Source organism: Scleropages formosus, chromosome 22, assembly GCF_900964775.1.
Source record: "Scleropages formosus chromosome 22, fSclFor1.1, whole genome shotgun sequence".
Lineage (NCBI taxonomy): Eukaryota > Metazoa > Chordata > Actinopteri > Osteoglossiformes > Osteoglossidae > Scleropages > Scleropages formosus.
Window position 1 is genome coordinate 13,857,363 of NC_041827.1, and position 18,960 is coordinate 13,876,322.

An 18,960-nucleotide genomic window follows, 5' to 3' on the forward strand; every position below is an offset into this window, starting at 1 on the left:
TGTAAGGAACTGCTACATTAAAAAAGCAAACCAGTAAAAATTTTATATACTGTCCTATAAATGGATTGTACAGTTCCCATGGTCCGTGAATGATTGCTTTTAGCACAAGGCTCTTTCCAATACATTTTTAAAAGGCATTTTCAATAATATATAGATAAATAGGTTGTACAAGAACACCAGCCTGCAGCTCTCTCAATGTTACAGGCCCTTTCTCTGCCAGCCGTTCGCACGAATGTGAGTGCGTGTGGGGTGACAGCACTTGATCGAACCTTATTTTGTCTTCAATAGCCTTTTTTGGAGTTCTTTATACTGCTGCTCGAAAGAGTTAAAGCCTATTTTGCTAGGGTTTGCACTAACACATATTCCTGTGCATGGGGAACCAATGGGGAGCGAGGGTGTAGGGGAGGGGGGCTGAAGAGGGAAAGAGAGAGAGGGACAGAGGGAGCGAATAAGACAGAGAGGGGGGTATTCAGAGAGAATGTCCTTGGCACTGCATTAAGCTGAGAACTGCAGCGCAGGAACGTGTACAGCTGAGGGAGAAGGATACAGAGAGCAAAGCCGAGGGAGAGAAGGAAAGAAAAGAGAAGGAGGAGGCAGAAGGAACAGAGGACCACCAGCACAGGAGCACCAGCATCCCCTTTCCCCCCTCCCCTCCTCCTTAACCACCTCCTCAGAGCCCCTTCCCAACCCCCCCCCCCGTTCACCCCACACTCCACACTCCCTCCTCCTCCTTCATCCCTGTTGTCGTCAACATGGATACCGGCAGCCCCCGCAAGATCCAATTCACTGTGCCTCTCCTGGACTCGCACCTGGACCCGGAGGCAGCTGAGCAGGTGAGCGGTCGCCGAGGGGAGCGTGACACTGAGCTTAGGCTAAGCTTAAGCGCCGCTCGACTTGAACGGAATAAATGTTATGCAGATGGATCACCGTGACCTGCGATATTCACATGGATTCAAGTGCGCATTGTCCTAATGCAGCAAATAGCATAACCAGCTGACCTTAACAATTATGACTCTGAACTAATACGGTGTCACATTCACCACATGCTTTTTAATCTGTTAAATGTAGCAGATAAAGCATATTGTAACTTTATGATGCTCACAGCCGGAATGGTAACTTATTGATTCGACTTAGGGTAGCACAAGTGAAAAATGAAAGAAAATGGACATGTGGCGATCCGCTGAGACTGTGATGTGGACAGTAGTGTGAGACATGAAGAATGACTGTGAGCTTTGTGTCTGGTCTTCTCATTTCTCCTTGCGTCTGACTGGGATATGTCACTGAACTCGTCACTGAGCATGCACACACACACACATATCCACACAAACACATGCACACACTTGACACCAAGGAGATGGTTACCTTAGCCCGAGTTAAATGTCCCTACAGGCAGCATCTTCCCACAGGGGGACAGATGTTGTTATCACTCTATAGGCACTGCACACACACGGTGCACTTATGCTTCTGGACTCATTGTGGACTGTGAGCTTTTTCGTAAGTGTAAATGAAGCGTGCAGCATTTTTCTTCACCATTAAGAAACACTTGCAAGCTGAAAGCTTTCTGCCCGGGCATCGTCATTCTCTGGGTCAGTAAACTTACTTTAGGTCTGCCTCAATTAAATGTAGTTGAATAAATAAAATACATTAGCTCTATATTAAATCAGGCACATCAAATTGGAGGGGCTTAAGAACATTAAAAATCACATTTGCTGCACCTGAATAACGGATAAGAATTTTTAAACGAGCTGATATATTTCTGAATGAGGTACACAGAGAGTCCTTTTAAAAACACATTTCATGGATCAGTTCATATTCATCTAGAAAAGCTTGATTACATTTACATTTATGTATTTGGAAGATGCTTTTCTCCAAAGTGACATTCGTCTCAGAGAACAATACGAAAGTGCATTACACCAACAGAAGGAGCGATTTGGATGCACACGCGTGATTCTTGAGTACAGTCAATTTGTCACAGTATACGTTAGACAAGTAATTTCATTTAATTTACATTTTAAGTAATTTATAGTATAGACTGAAATCACACCAAATTGCACCAATTTTTTAAATGATTTTGTCCTTGATTGGTTGTGAATACCTTTACACTTTAGTGGTGCCTTTAACAGGAGTGTCAAAACTAATTACTGTGTCTGCCAGTAAGTGTCTCAAAGAATGTCCTTGTCACTGCACTGAATGTAAAAATGAAATCCTCAAAGATCCTCAGAAATCCTCTAAGAAGTGAGAAGGGCTAAGAAAGGGACACAGAGAGAAAGACAAAAAGAGAGGAAGAAAGGAGAAGAGGAGAAAAAGAAATGCACACATGGGCCAGTGAATTCCCAAGACAAGCTGTCAAAACTGAACTTGGTGTATTGCTCATCTATGGAAAAAGGTTTACCAATAGCTAAGGAACAAATCTCTAGAATTGAAACCAAGGATACCAACCACTGAAACAGAATAGCAAATTTCTGATTTTTGATAACCCAAGTAATGTTCTGTGGTACTGCTACCAAACCTGATATTCTAGCCATGTCTATGAACCTGTTCCAAAGCTTTGCTTGCTGCCTTGGTCTTGTTGTTTTGTAATGCCATATGTCAGTGAAAGATGTACAATAGGTCAAGTACTGTGGCTTACCACAAGATGTACTTAACTTCACCAAGATTATTATGCTGCCTCACCCAAGGGCCTCATGCCAGGCTGTTTCAGTCCCACCACACCTCTCCATGAGGCTTGTTGGCACCCTCAGAGGAGCACCCTTTGGGAGCCAACAGCTCAAGAGGAGCTACCCTTCTGTGGTTGGCCTTCTTGGCCCCTTGTTTAGGTTTATGTTGAGGCATAACAAAGGCTGAAGGTCCAGCAATGGCAGCTTCATTCAACATTACACTTTTCTTTTATACTTGCAATAGGCAAAGATGTGATGAAACCACAAACTGTATGATGTCTTACAGCCCTTGGTTTCATAATTATTTGAAATCCACCAAAGATACTTTATCTTTTCTTTGATTATATACATATTTAATTTAGATTTTTATTTATATACAGTAACTCTATGCTCCCAACTGAGGAAGACACTGAAATAATGGAAACATTCAAAACATGAATCTGTCTTTTTTATTTGTCATAGTTAAAATTTGTGTAGGTAAAATTTTGCCCTCTGTTGCCGGGTTAGGCTCCGGCTCCCCGCAACCCTGTATGGGACAAACGGTTTCAGATGATGTGTATGTATGTGTAGTTAAAATTTAACTAAACATGTGAAAACCCACCCATTTGTAATAATCTGTGAAAGACCAGCAGCAATTTCTAACTGATCAACTGCTCTCCACCTGCTATGCTGAACTGTGCAAGTACTCTCCTGTCATGCCATTATGAGTTTTGTACATCTTCTATTATCTGTGTGCCACCCTGGCTTGTGTAGGTCTTCTCCATGTCCCATGTTGGATTGTGTAGGTCCTCTCCATGTGCCATGCTGGCTTGTGTAGGTGTTCTCCATGTACCATGCTGGGTTGTGAAGGTGTTCTCCATGTGCCTTGCTGGCTTGTGTAGGTTTTCTACATGTGCCATGCTGGCTTGTATAGGTCTTCTCCTCCATGTGCCATGCTGGCTTGTGTAGGTTTTCTACATGTGCTATGCTGGATTGCACATCTTTTTGTATGTCATTCTGGTTGTATGGGTCTTCTCTATGTACAATACTAAATAGTGTAGAACTTCGTGTGCAATGCTGGGCTATTCAGGCCTTCCCCTTCTGCCATGTTGAGTTGTGCAGATCTTCTCTTCTTTACATGCAGTTCTAGGATGGGATCTTTCATCTCAGGTTCCAGTTACTCATTTTAGCAGCATCGAGTTCCAAAAATGGGAAGCTGTTTGTAAACACATGCCAATTTGTCTAACATCTCCTTCTTCTTCAGAGACTGCAAACCGTGTGCCATGGCAACGCCAAGCTGCTTAAATAAACACAGAAATGTGAAAAATATGTCTTGACTAAGTCACAGATTCTGCTACCATTTGAAATCATCAAATTCACACAGCCTGTTAGAAATAGCATATGAACTGTATATTTAGCTTTTGAAGTAAAACTCACTCCTCTTTACTCTGTTTGTAAAATTCAGTTTTTTACTTCAATCTGTTAAAAAATGAGGCTATTATCAAAGCAACTATTTAATCTGTAAGCGGCTTTCCTGAGAGTTGAGAAGGCACTTTAGGTTTTAAAAGATAGAAAACATATTACAGTATTAAGAAATCCTGATTCTATTACAATTTGAGGAAATGTGCGCAACCCTGACTGTTATAATATAGCTTAACAACGAATTTAATTGAGCAACGGACATTCTCATACTGAACAAAAGTGTTTCTTTGAAAACAAATAATTATTTTACTGCCTTTCAAGTTCATAAATGCCAAACATTTTGTGGACTTTGACGTGGATTTGTTCTTATGAACAATTACAGTAGTGACAACAAAAAAACAGTAGGAAGCCTTTATGAATGATCTTTTGTTGTGCTGGTGGACCAGTTGGCATTAGAAAAAGATTAGCGAAACTCTGAATTTATCCATAAGACCCTGTTTATTTAATAAGAGCTTTGTCATTCTGCACATTTGTGCACCCGGAGCTCGGAGGAAAGGTGATTACATTTACATTTACATTTACGTTTATTTAGCAGACACTTTTTCTCAAAGGGTTGTACAACCCAAAGAAAACACAAGTGCATTTCACCAAGAAAATGAGAGATATAGATGCGGGCACGAGATTCTCACAGTACAGGCAGTTTGATTTCACCAGTTAAAAAGGCATACACTCTTTGGAGCTGCATATAGACAGTACAATGTTTTTAAAAATGTTAACATTAACATTATAGTAGCATATAAAAAGCAGCAGTTCAAATACACACACACATTTTCAGAACCGCTTGTCCCATACAGGGTCGCGGGGGACCGGAGCCTACCCGGTAACACAGGGCATAAGGCCGGAGAGGGAGGGGACACACCCAGGACGGGATGCCAGTCCGTCGCAAGGCACCCCAAGCGGGACTCGAACCCCAGACCCACCGGAGAGCAGGACTGTGGTCCAACCCACCGCACCACTGCACCACCGCACCTCTCCTCAGTTCAAATATATTTGTGAAAAACAATGTAATGTAAATCCATTTTGTAGTTGTTAAATCCAGAGAGAACTGAATTTGAAAGAGATGTGTTTAGAGACCCCTCTTGAACATTGAGAGAGATTCATGAGTTCAGCATTCAGAATACAGCACTGTATTTGCTGGAATAACTGCGGCCACAGGACAGGGAGTAATTGTGCTGGGATCAACATAGTGCACATTACTCTTACCACAATGATAGCGCTAAGGGAACAGGTCCGGACACACTAGTTGCCAGGCTATGAATTATGATGCTGCGTGACTTCAGGAAAATTGTCTTATTGTAATAATCCAAGGATGCAGGAAGACGAGAGCTTGGACCCAAATGTGGGTTTTATTGAAGAGAATCTGGGCAGTGATTCTTTGGGCAAGATGATGAAGAAGAGCCGTGGTTAGGTCCTGGTCAAAGTTGAGTTGGTTGTGTTGATCTATGGGGCAAACCTGAAATCCAGGTAGTGCAAGCATAGGTCAAAACCAGTGGAACAGGGTAGGCAGTCCTCGCAATGAGGTTGTGTGAGTGGTGTGGATGGTGGAGCTCCTTTTATGCCTCCCCTTGATTTGCTGCAGGTTTGCCTACTTGAGCTGCTAGAATGTGTGCTGGCAAGTGACACTTATTTTTAAAAGAAATACAATGTGTTAGCTTAGACAGTACATTATTGTCAAAAAAGAAACAGAAATGGAATAATTTCATATTTAATTAGCATGACAGAGTAACAATTTTAAAAGCCTTCATGAATTGCCAGTAGTGTGCTGTATCTGTATGTAACACTGCATTTCAGTTTTAGTTTAAATTACACACACACACACACACAGAGCCTGAAACCACTTGTCCCAAGCGGGGTCACGGTGAACCGGAGCCTAACCCGGCAACACAGGGTGTGAGGCTGGAGGGGACACACCCAGGACGGGACACCAGTCCATCGCAAGAACCCCCCAAGCGGGACTCGAACCCCAGACCCACCAGAGAGCGGGACCCAGCCAAGCCCGACACGCTGCCACGCCATCGCATCCCCTTCATTTTAAATTACATTTAGTTTTATATTGCTTTTTTCGAACAAGATTGTCTAAGAACACTGAATTTTAATTTCAGTTAAATACAGAGAAGTGCCATGTGATTAATATGAGACAATAAACTTTAACCCTTTCTAAGAGCACAGCAGGTGTGTTTGCCCTGTGCACTGTCCCACACTGTGGAATCAGGCTCCTTGTCTCACCAGGGTTTGGACAGATAAACAATAAAGCAGATAGGGCTGAAAGCGAGCTCTCACTCCTGGGGGGCAGAAGGTCTCTGCGGTTCCTTCTGGTCACATGATCCTTCCTTGGCAGTTGTGGCCATTGTGCCCACACCCTTAGAGGATGGGAGGATGACATTGTGGCCACATTCGTCAGGGTCTCCCAGTACACAGTCGTGCCTGTGCATGCTAATAGTCTGCCATCCTGGGGAGCTGGCTGGAACAACATAGTAGCTGCTATCCTGGTCCTTAGCCTTCTTCTTGCTCTGTTTTTCACTCATCTCACCAGCAGTTTGGATAAATCACACACACGTATCTACGTACACTTTACCGACACGGCATGGCTGCCTCTCCGCAGCCTCTAGGAGGGGAAGTGGAACTTCTCCAGGAGAAGAAAGATGAAATCCAATTAGCATTCATGGTCTCTCGCGCTCTCTCTCTACTGCTGCATTGTTACCACACAAACCATTGTCAGCTCTGCTGCCTAAATTAGTCTGATCAAGCGTGAGAGAAAAAGTCCCCTTCAGAGGACTCTGTGTCTAGTGTGGTCAAAGCTCGATTTAAGCCCAAGCCTAACAATATTAGCAGCATAAATAAAGTAGCCTGGAATTCATCGTTTTGGATTTTCGGTGGCAGTAGCACAGGTGAATAAAGTACTGGAGCTGGAGAATTAACATGAAGCTTCAGTAACTGGTAGCTACTCTGATGGCATATACTATTATATTAGCCCCATAAAACCTGAAGCGAAAAGTCACTTGGTACAGGTAGTAGTACAGTGCTTACATAAGTAGTCTTGTGACTATAATACTGTTAAGTCCTAAGAGGGGTGGCGCTGCTGTACTACTGGGGAAGTCAAAACGGATAAAAATTGAATTTTCCGGTAGGGATTAACAAAGTAGCATCCTGTCCTGTCCTATCCTGTCCTAAAGTCTTCGGTAAAATAAAACAATCTAAGTAACTAAAATCAGCAATAAATCAGTTTCTATGTTGTTTTTTAAAGCTTAACCTGTTAAAATGTTACGAACAAGGAGCAAGGGTGTTGAAGCCCACGCAAAATCCACCGTACATGGAATTTCAGGTTCCAAGAAGCCACTTAACCCAGGGTAGCTCAAAAATTTGCAGCTCCGACCCTCAAGCAGCACGCAATTTGTCTTCTGTAAGACGAGCAAAGTACTTCGCCTGAATTGCTCCAGTAAAATATCCAGACATTAATTTTTGATGGTAGCAGGTTATTACTTGGTTCTTACTGTGTGTGAATGGGTAAAAACTGTATGTTGCGTTGGATCAAAGCATCAGCTACACGATCCAATAACAGTAAAGAAACAGAAATTGCTATGTAGGTCTTTTCAAACACCCTCTCTCTCTCTTTCTCTGCCTCTAACCTTTTCGACTGGTTCACGTGCAGACTTTAAAATGCTTCCTGTGATTAATTGTTTGGTTTTTCTGTCACTCAGCTGTACACTGCATTTTATGTCTTTCTGTATTTATTTTACAGCCTGTTAGCCTCTTTCTACTTTCACTATCATCTATATTCTGGCAGGGAGTCGACATCCACTTGGCTCCTGTCAGTCAGGCTACAGCAGTAATTAGGACTGTTGGCCATCTGGGTCCCACCATTAGTCAGGAGTCTCAGGGAGGTGGAACTCCTAACCAGCCCTCCTCCCAGGCCCAGCCTCCCTTTGTGTTTGTGGTCGTCCTGCAAATCTAGTTCAGTCACACTGTAGCAGGCGGTGTATGGCTTTTTTGGGAATCCTGCTTGAGATGCACTGAGAAGCTCAAACCTATTTACACGGGTCTAAGACAAGTGCAGTAGATGCTGCCTATTAGGAATGGAAATAAAAAGGTCTTCTGCTCATTATGACATTTCCTTGTGGAAAATGTTCCCATCCCGTAGACTTAAATCCTTTTGGACATTGATACCAACAAACCTCTTTATCACACAGAGCACAATAGGTGTGAAACAAAGCAACCTTCTGTGCAATGACAGAACATGCAGTGGGTCCATGTGAAGGTAACAAAATCCAACAAATTAAAAAGGGCTGGTCGATTCAGGTCATCCTGATACACAAACGTTTTGGTAACCGACATTTCAATATTAGGCACTTTTAAACTAGAAAAAAAATTCTTAAGCTTTCAGGTGGTTATTCTATGTCTGTATATGATGACTAATTTAACAGTTTGCTTGATAAGTCTCCAAATGTAAAGCAGGTGAGTCATAAAATTTTGGTTACTTTAATTACATGATAACTACATGAACTGGAATTGAGAGCAAAACTCTCCCCTTCTTTCTCTGTGCAGATCAGGAGACGAAGACCCACTCCTGCCACTCTGGTAGCATCCAGTGACCAGTCTTCACCAGGTACTGTAGTTGCCTCTTAGCCCCATGTCCGTGACCCTTTAGTCTGCACAATAATAAATCAAACACTGTTTTCCCACACCCCTGCTCTCACGATCTGTTAATGTAACCTCCTCCTGTTCCAGTTCTCATATCCCCATGGTATTCCCACCCAGCGACTCAGGCACCCTGAAGTCATTTAAGATGATGATTTGATGATCAGAGTGATGAGTCATTGCACAATAAGGGCAGCAGCCTACTGGTTCGGTCCTTTCTATTCTGGGCTTCTTCTGAGTTCTGGTAAATAGGGAAAAGCACTAACCAGCCAAGTCACAAGATATTTACTGAAACTTATATTTCGATTCTGTTGTTTACCTAAGAGATTTTAATCATTCATGTCTTTTATGCAGTAGCGAATGTCAGAGATTATATAAAATTTACTTCAAGAAGAATTCTACTAAGATTATTTAGATGACCCTAGGTGGAAAAGACTATACATATATCAGAGGGGCACTATTTCTATGTGTTTACTGTATATCAAAGTGAATACATACTTTACAAGTTTCTCTGTTTAAAGAATGGAGAAGCTTGATGTGTACTGTCTGTGACATGACATTGTCAGCAACTACTTGTCCTGAATGGGGTTACAGCAAGCCACAGCCTAGGACGCACGGCTGGGGGGGGTGAAACACACACCCAGGGTGGGACACCGGTCCGTTGCAAGGCACCCCACGCAGTGCTCGAACCCCAGGCCCACCGCTCCACACGCACCAGGCAGACCCACTGCGCCACCACATCTCCCCTGTACTGTAAGAGAGTCTGTGAAATCCGGTCATAATAATGATGTTCAAATGTACGCACAATGAAACTGGGACAGCAAGCCCCTGATACTCTGAAAATTTGCCTTGATCTTTGAGACCCCCCATTTTAACCCTCCCAACTCATAAAAGATCAGAGAAAGACAGTGATGGGAGGATGGGGAGGTTGAGAAAAGGGAATAAATTTGACAAGGAGAGAAAATAGATATAGTGGGGCAAGACAATCCATTTGGAGGAATAAAAATGGAGAGCACAAGATGTGTGGAAAGGCGGACTGGAAGGACAAGGAAGACTAAGCAGGATGAAGAGATTGAGGAGAGCCTGGTGCTGATGCAGGGCAGCATGCCTGTGCAGAAATTTACTACATTATTTAACACTCTGCAGCTCATCCAGCTGAGCTCACGTTATTCCCCGGTTCCCTGGCGGCAGGGTCGCTGAGTCCCATGTCTGCTGACGCCCACAGTCATTGCAATGTACATCATTCCCAGCACTCTGAGCAAATATCTACATTTAGACATAATCAGCTCTGAAAAGGCACCTATTTGTATCCCTCCTGAACTGTCATAGTCACAGTACAGTGGATCTTTTTCAAATAGGTAGCATCTGTTTTATGGAGATCTTTGCCATTTGTTCTTTATTATTGCTGTTTTTTTACCACTGGCAGTAATAAAAAGGAATGTGTCACATCTGTCAGAGGTTTGGTCATTGGCCCCCATGTCATCAGTACTATCATTCACAGCTGTAAGGTGTTGGAAGAGAATGATTGATAGTGGACACTCTTTTCTCCTTCGGTGGCTTATCGATGAGACCTGAAACTGACAGGATTTAAAAAAAAGCATATTTGTTATACTACTACAGTGACATATGTTTTAAAAAAACAGTTTATGATCACTAGTCTCCAGCGGTTATATTATTTTTGCACAAATGGAAACAGATTGGAATGATGTGCAAAACATCAAGAAAATTCTTAACCTAAGCCTATTGTGAGGAGCAGGCTAAGGAACAATTCCATCAAAGAAAGTGGGGAAACTACAAATTTACAAGAGACAAACTACAAAGTAGGTTTACATTTTGGTTAAAAAAAGAAAGCCTAAGGATGAGAAAAAAAAATCTATATTATCACTTTGGCCAACATAGCACAATAAGAGAGGCTTCTTTGAACTCTTTCCAATCTATCTTAGTTTTAGGCAATTGTACAACAGATTTTTACTATTGAAATATTTCTGTTTTTGTGTTTTTTCCATCTGTGACATTGTACAAAATGACAAAAATGTTCCTTGGCAAAACAATTGCAAGATTTTTCGGAGTTTTGTTTCACGGAGTCCAATTAAATGGAACAACTGAATCATAAAAAATGTAGGTGGAAAGTGGGATTAAAATCAATGGTAAATCTACACCAGTCAGTTACTAAAATGGAACGATCTGTGAAGTTGACAGTTTGATATTCAGTTTTGATGAAGAATAACAGTCTGGTTGTACTGGCAAGATTAAAGTGAAGCACAGGAAACAAAGGATAACTGTGAAAGCCTGAGAATCAGCCTATGAAAAACACAATGACTGCTGTCAAGTGGGGTCAACAATTTTAAGAAAAATAACAAATCAATATCTGAAACAAACTATCTCTTGACTGAGAGTCCAATTAAATTATTATATACATTTCCAGTTATAGCAACGTGAGCTGCATGTGAAGGTATATGAACGAAGAAGAAAACGTTTGATCAAGTTAAAACTACGATTTTTAAATGAACTCCTAGGCTAAAGAGGAAAGGTGATGTCTCTATTATTCAACACAATTTTTTCTTTTTTTTATTTTCACTGCATTTGGATGATGGAAAGGATAGTGACACGTCATACACCCGCTCAGCCCCTTTTGCATACGCACTCTGCTTGGTGTCTGGGGATGTTCAGTTGCCAGGCAACGAGGTGATGTCCTAGAAAAAGTTTAAAGACCCAGTGACAGGCGTGTGTTAAAATGACTTTAAATTCATTTCCAATTACTTCAGGGGACCAACATGAATTATGTTTGTATTTCTTCCTTCTAATCAACATGTCATTATTTCATATGTTGACTGGAAATGTTCCTTTTTCTTTTGTATTTGTTCCGATCCGTGATGTTTCTATTAAATCGGCCACTTGCACAGCTGACAGCAGCAGCTGTCTGAGTACCATCATTTTGTACATTTGGATCACCATGCAGTTACCTTGCTGTGCGGCACAGCATGAAATATTCCTTCCTACCCGCACTACAATTCTTCCCTCAAGACAGCAAACTGCAGCACTTCAGTTTTCAACATCCTTATTTTCTAAATTACTGATCTGCAGTTATTGTCATTGAACTTATTAAAAAACTACAAATTAACGTTTAAACCTTCCTGCCTTAATCACACTGATAATATTTTCTTCTCAATTACAGAAATTGATGAAGATCGACTTTCCAATCAGTTGTACAAGGTAACCTGCTTTTGTTTTTCTCTATAGAGGGGACACTGCCTTGCAAAAAATTCCACTACCATATAATCGGTGGCATTCATACACAGGGAAGCGCTGTAATATGAATGTTCCCTCTTCAAATCCAGCTCATGCTATCGTATCTTCAATGAAGGTACTTACCCTGAATTGATGCAGCAGAAATGCCCTGCTGTAAAACAGGTAAATCATTGAAAGGTTACATATCTAACATTATACTTTGCACTGGACAAAGGCATTATCTGAATAAAGGATAATCATATACTCTTTTACATTTACAAAGCTGTGACCTACAACACTGCCTGAGAGGCAGAGGGTAGTACAGTGGTTAGAGCTATCACTTCCCAATGAAAGGATCCTGGTCCAAATCCCTGTACTCACTGTAATACCCTCGATCAAGGTACCTACCTTGAGTTCCAGCATAATCTCCTCTTTTATATAAAAGAGTAAGTCATTGTATGTGGCTTACTATACCACAGAGTAACAGTTAAAATTATTTTCTGATATGTTATTTGAATATGTCTTTAAATTAGTCTGTGGTACGTCTACAAAGAAACGTGTTAAGTCCAGCACCCCATATGAAGTGTGTTACGCCTCCTGACTGATCTGTGCTGGTGTTCTTAGGCTGCCCTCCTGAACTCCCCTCGGCAGCGAAGGAAGGGGGCACGAGGCACACCTACAATGAAAGGTATGACGTCTTCAGTCTTGACCTGTCAAAGGGGGCTCCGGATCAGTTACTCACTGAGTGATCACACCACCATCCCTTCTCCACTGTCCACATGACAATGGAGGAAGCATCAAAGCAGTCAAATGAATTCTCAAAATCCTGTTCTAGCGAGATTACATTTCGCTCATTGATGCAACACTAAGATATGTGGCAAAGAGTCAGTTTTATTGATCGTTACTTTTCATCTTTTATGCACTTTCTAACCTTTATACTATATATAGTTTTCAGGCTTTCTAACCTTTATACAATCTATAGTCTTTATGCATACCAATTAATAGTACAATTATTCATCATTCTTGAATAATAACTACACATGCTTGACATAAGCAGCGATCAGTTTGAAATAATCAGTTTGACCACTTGACACTCTCATATGAACACATCAAAAGGTGAAGCAGCCCCTACAGGCTCTCAGACACAAATAAACTAACACGTGCACACACATCCCCACTTCCCTTTGTTTTCCTTCTGCAGAGCTGCAGTTCCTAGTCGAGCACCACCTATATCGGCAACAGCAGGGAGGCGCAGCAGGAGATGAGTGCTCCTCTGAGAGCTGCTTGTCGGACCGACCCAGTCCAGATTCTGTCCCTGCTGGAGATGACCTGCCGGAGGATGAGGAGGGGTGGAACACAGAGGACAAGGTCACCGCAGAGGCCTTTGAAAAACTGCGCTGCCAAATGGAAGGTGAAAAGGGGCAGTTTCTGCCTGAACCAGTCAGAACAGTGGGAGACAGGAATTGTTTTTTTGTACATCATTTTGGCAGTATTTCATCTGGTGCCATGCCAATTGATTTAAATTAGAAATCACAAAGGTGAACAGCTGCAAGGGACCCAGCATTTATGATGCAAGAGATTCGAGTTGAATTTAAAATGATATGATACGTGTGCCACCGAGTTATCGTATGATGCCCTGGAGAAAAGTTCACAACGCTGGCTAAGGAGTCTCCTTCCACAGGGAATAATGATACAGGATAGGGATTTTATTCTACCCAGTAAATAAAACTGTTGCCAGGATGAAAGCATCAAAAACAGCAAAAGTAAAAACCACCAGTTAGTCTTTACTGCTCCTTTATTTAAAGCACCAATTCTGTGTGTAAATAAACTGCCTTCTATCAAAGATTGAAATGAATAGTATTCAGAAACAGCTAAATGTGTAAACTAATGTTAGCACTGCAGTACAAGGCAGTGAGAATGAAAATCAGGTATACCTTTTGTGTGCTCAGTAAAATGAATGGAAACATTTACAGAAGAGATATAATTTAATATTTTCACTTAAGGGGGACGCAGTGGCACAGCGGGCTTGGCCAGGTCCTGCTCGCCAGTGGGTCTAGGATTCAAGTGCCGCTTGGGGTGCCTTGCGACGGACTGGCGTCCCGTCCGGGGTGCGTCCCCTACCCCTCCAGCCTTGCACCCTGTGCTGCCGGGTTAGGCTCGGGCTTGCCGTGACCCTGCTCAGGACAAGCAGCTTCAGACAACGTGTGTGTGTGTGCGCGTGTGTGTATTTTCACTTAAGAAGTACACAAGGTTTCTGAAATTTAAAGTCAGAATGTGACTGTGTTTTATTTTAGTTTGGCATTCAATGAAATATCATTTTATACAAATAACAGCACATTCAGAGGTTGGCAGTAAAGAGTTACGTTTAGTTATTCTGTAGGTCAACCACACAAGTGTGTGGTAAATAAGGGATGAATATCTAATTTTACTGGAATAGTAGCACTGTGGCACAATGGGAACTGCTGCTGTCTCATAGAACCTGGGCCATTTGAGTGCAGATGCAGATCTAGCTCAGTCTGTGTGGAGTCTGCACATTTTCCCCATTCCTATGGGATTCCTTTGGGTGTTGCGCTTTCCTCCTACACTCCAAAGATGTGCATTTCAGGTGGATTGGTGACTGTAAACTTGCCCCTGGGGTGAGACTGTATGTGACTACCCAGAGTGGGGATGACGTCCCATCCTATGCATGCAGGTATTAAGTGACAATGAGAAATTCTACTGGACCAGCAAATTTAATTTAATGAAAAGATATATAGATATATTATTTCAGTAAGTTAACACTGTATATTGAAGCTGTTAAATAATGGTTCAGAACATTAAAAAATCCTAACTAAAAAGCATCAAAGTAACTTGATATATGAGCAATTTGTTTACCTTTTTTACTTTTAGTTAAGTAGAACTTTGGATGAGGACTTTTACTTGAGAAACTTTTTTTGAAAGGAACGGTGGTTTTAATTAAGCATTGTTTTTGACTGCCCACCTTTGCACAAAGGTATTTTTATCTGCGAATAGCATCCGACATGTGACAACATCAAAGATAAAAAAATGAGATCAAATCTTGTTTTCAAGAAGTATTTATTAATTATTGAGTTGTTTATTCAGAATGATTTGGGGTTTATACAAAATAAGAGCTGGATGGTGATAATGAATATCTTTTTCTCTTTTCTAGAGTTTTCTAGAGAGAGTCTGTTAGAAGCAGCTGGTGGAGTGGAGAGCCCATCACTACAGGAGGAAGTTTGTGCCTCCATCACAAATGCAAATTCTACACAACTCCAGCAAACAGGTACAATTTACACACCAAGCTACTGTGTTAAGTTTTTAATCCAACAATCTGATCATTCACGTGACTGAAGTGATCCTGTCTTCTGTCATTAAAACACATACATAGTACAGTACAGTACTACATAGTATCAACCTTGCCTTGGTAGAAGGCTGTTACAAATTTAAATTTGTAATTTCATAAATAACAACATGTTTAAAATGTTTATACTGAAAGTGTTATAATAATGTCACTCTTGAAAATGAATTTGTAGCTTTTATACAATGGGTCATATATTCAACTGGATCAAAAACACTTTTACCATTGTCAGTTTCCGCCTGAAACTCCTCTTTGTTTCTAAACAGCAGAAACAAAGGTGGGCCCATTGGCAGATGAGAGCAAGAAGAACATCCAGGAGAAAAACAAGTAGAAGATCCTTCAGGTCACCAACTATCAGTTTTAAAGAATAAGAGGAAGAGAAAGAAGAGTTTTATAGATGAAGTCAAACAATCAAATCCTGTATGTCTCTCAGCCTCTGTGATAATAATGGGGAGAGACATTTGGCCTTTACTTATTAAGTACTTTCAGAATTCGTAGTTAAATTATTTTTATTCCTTTGTCACTTCTAGTTTTTCTGACTGTACACATAGAAATTTCATATTTTGAGGTAAAAACTGACAAATGGGTCAAGCAACCATTTGTGAAGAACTTGTAGATTACTGTTTGTTACCTATAGAAAACAAAGGAAGCATACACAAAAAGTGGACATCTCATTGTTAATGTCAGGACATCTGTGATATTTCTAAAAAAATTATGAAAATTTAATTCATCTTCACTGATATTTTATTTAAAATTTCAGATTTGTTTTCTTTCTCATGGTAAAAATTCTAGTACACCCATTGACATTGAATTTTTAAAGCAATAGTAGTGTTTTAGCTTAACTTCTAAGCAAACATGTCACAATTTGTTGACAAAGGGAACAATAGAATGATTTAACTCAATAAAATGTCCATTTTAACTGACCTTAAATGAGTCTCAGATTATAGTGACACATTGCAAGTTAGGTACTGTAAAGGCTGTGTTTTCTGGTTGTACCTGTTTTCTTTGTTGATGTGTTCAGTTTCAGTTCTTATGCTGTGAGAAGGTTTACCACAAGGTTTGTTCGGTAAACAAACATGTCCTAGTTTGCAACATAAGGCTTTGTCCTCTTTTCATACACACGTTACACATATACAACCAAAATCATAACACCACAACAGCATATTAATGCCAAATGAAGAGATTAACATCAAATGTTTAAATAAGATTTTACAGGCTTAGGAATTAAAGTTTGTGTATGTTTTTAGTCAGTGCGTAAAATTTCTGCAGTGTTTGAATTACACACAAAAGAGACTGAAAGCATTAATTTGCATACAGCAAACGTGCAGTTTACAAGGACTTTGGATTTTGCCCTTTAAACTGGTGTTCTGTGGCACTCATCATAACTCTTATTGCATTAGGTACTCCTAATGTTGACATTCCAGTTTTTGTTCTACATATGAAAGTAATAATGATAGCATTATTTCATGCAGTCTATCACATTCCGGATCTCTTACATCCATTAGTGCTAATGAGTTCAGTCATGTCAAGTTTAATCTCAACAGAAGTTTTTTGTAATAATCTGTTACAAACATCTCAGTTCCAATGCATGACCTGCATGTCCAGCAAGGCTGTCTGTTATCCACTGTTTAAGGAACAAAGCAGTACCTGAGCGCTAAAGGCCGAAACATCCACAATTAGGAAGTTTTTATACATTTTTGTAAATGTATGTGATTAAAAGCATAATACAATGATATTTTGAGGGCACTACAATTACAACTACAATTTTAAAAGTATATCAACAACACAGCACATGTCATTAGTTTAATTTCTTGTTCAATATTCAAATACATATTTATTTTCAACATCAAAATGTTCAAAATGTGCATGGTGCATCTCTTTTTTAATTGTAAGTGTTAGAAGGAGTGGTTTGGTTATCAGTTATTAATAACTTTATATTTAATTTACTGTAGCTACTGATTCAAATAGAGCAGCAGGTAGAAATGTATGGCCCGCCTAAGAACTATAATTGAGTTTTTAAAGGTTTTTAAAGGTAAACCAGAGAAGCGCCTGACAGAAAAATAACTTCAGGTACTGAGGGAGTATTAGATTTTACTATAGAACAGCAAAGTACTGGAATTTTAATGCACACATAACATAATTTGTGCGAATTTGTGCGTATAATGCGAACAAGTGTGATGTAATTTGATTTCAAAATTGCTGGAATAGTTTCACAGAGTAAAATGTGTCAATTTAAAAAGCTCTGGGAGAATTCTTTTGCAAATGTTACATTTACACATGTATGTAAATATAAGCATTCTGTTTTTCTTTCTTTTTTTTTTTTTTTTTTTTAACTGAGTGATCTCCATATGAAATATTCTGCCTGATACATGACAGAATTGAAATTTCCACTACAGACTCAAACAGTCTTTACACCATTTTGGTTTTGAATACAGATATAACATTAAGAGAAGCCTCATTTTAATATAAATCTTTATCAAACTGAAGTATATTGTAGAGTTTACAATGCATTACTGACAATTTGCAATACAAGAAATACAAATAACAGACTTGGATTTCAATTATCTAGTATTTAATGAAGAGTAGCTTATAATTAATAATAATATTAATATTACCAATATTTCAAACTGCCACTACCATGCACTGATGATTTGTTACAATAGTCTGCTTTAACATATGAATTTTAAAAAATTATACTCTATATTTATACATCTAATAGTGCAATAGGCAGATAAAGACTTGGTAGTCTTTTGTTTAAAATTTTTTAACAGCAGAATACTTATTTTTTGAGTATGTGTGTAATTTTACAATCTAGGAAATATAATCACATATTAAAAGTTCAGTATTTTACAGGTATATGCTGTTACAATCATTAAGTCTTATATTATAAATTAATTAAACAAAATAGTCTTGCCAACTCATACTGTTGAGTCTTATTTTATTTAAGTGTAAAGTGTAGCAATTTCAAATCAATTCAATTTCATCTACACATAATGCATAAATAAAACTTGCAAAAAATATAATTTTGTAGTTATTTTATCAGTTATATCAGCTACATTTATTATGATAACAATTGAGGTACATCTGTAGTCTTCAGAAAGTTGCAATATTCCATTTGGGTAAGGGTTAGAGTTAGGTTAGGGTAAACAACATGCCGTTTAGTGGTTTGAGCCTTTGGACTCAGAGGTTTGAATGTATTACTGTAACATCCTTGTACAAGGTATGTGGCCTAAATTGCTCCAGTAAAAAATTACCCAGCTGTATACATGGATAAACGATGTAGGTAGCTTAACCTTACACGTTTCTTTGGAAAAACGTAAGCTAAATGAACACATGTACATGTATTATGTGTAACAGAATGTAAAAAACTTTTAGAACAACTCAAAGAATGAGTTAACCGATGTATTTTACCGCTTATAGTGCTGTATTACGAGTGCCAGAATGTTAAAAAAAAAAAAAAACTTTTAAAATAACTGAAAGAATTAGTCAGCCAATATTCTTTATTTTCTATAGAGCAATTACCAACAGTACTCTGACAGAATGTTTTGAGTAGGTTTCCAGGCACAAAAAGATGGTGTGAAATACTAAGGATTTTTTTTATTTTAAAATATTAAACAAACA

The 18,960-nt window shown here is 39.6% G+C and overlaps 1 protein-coding gene across 1 annotated transcript; it reads left to right on the top strand.

Moving 5' to 3' along the window:
* The first annotated feature begins 449 nt into the window (after positions 1–449).
* Positions 450–17,597, top strand: LOC114909316 (protein phosphatase 1 regulatory subunit 1A-like). Its single transcript, XM_029247681.1, has 7 exons — positions 450–833; positions 8,661–8,721; positions 11,929–11,966; positions 12,606–12,669; positions 13,183–13,392; positions 15,151–15,264; positions 15,606–17,597. The coding sequence occupies exons 1-7, from the start codon at positions 753–755 to the stop codon at positions 15,668–15,670; spliced, it is 633 nt and encodes a 210-aa protein (XP_029103514.1). The 5' UTR covers positions 450–752; the 3' UTR covers positions 15,671–17,597.
* The last annotated feature ends 1,363 nt before the right edge of the window (positions 17,598–18,960 follow it).

Bases quoted from the DNA above. Each gene is read 5' to 3' on its own strand.
- LOC114909316 (XM_029247681.1), top strand. From the start codon at position 753: ATGGATACCGGCAGCCCCCGCAAGATCCAATTCACTGTGCCTCTCCTG. The intron at 8,722-11,928 runs GTACTGTAGTTG...TCTCAATTACAG, and splicing joins CAGTGACCAGTCTTCACCAG to AAATTGATGAAGATCGACTT. The intron at 13,393-15,150 runs GTGAAAAGGGGC...TCTCTTTTCTAG, and splicing joins ACTGCGCTGCCAAATGGAAG to AGTTTTCTAGAGAGAGTCTG.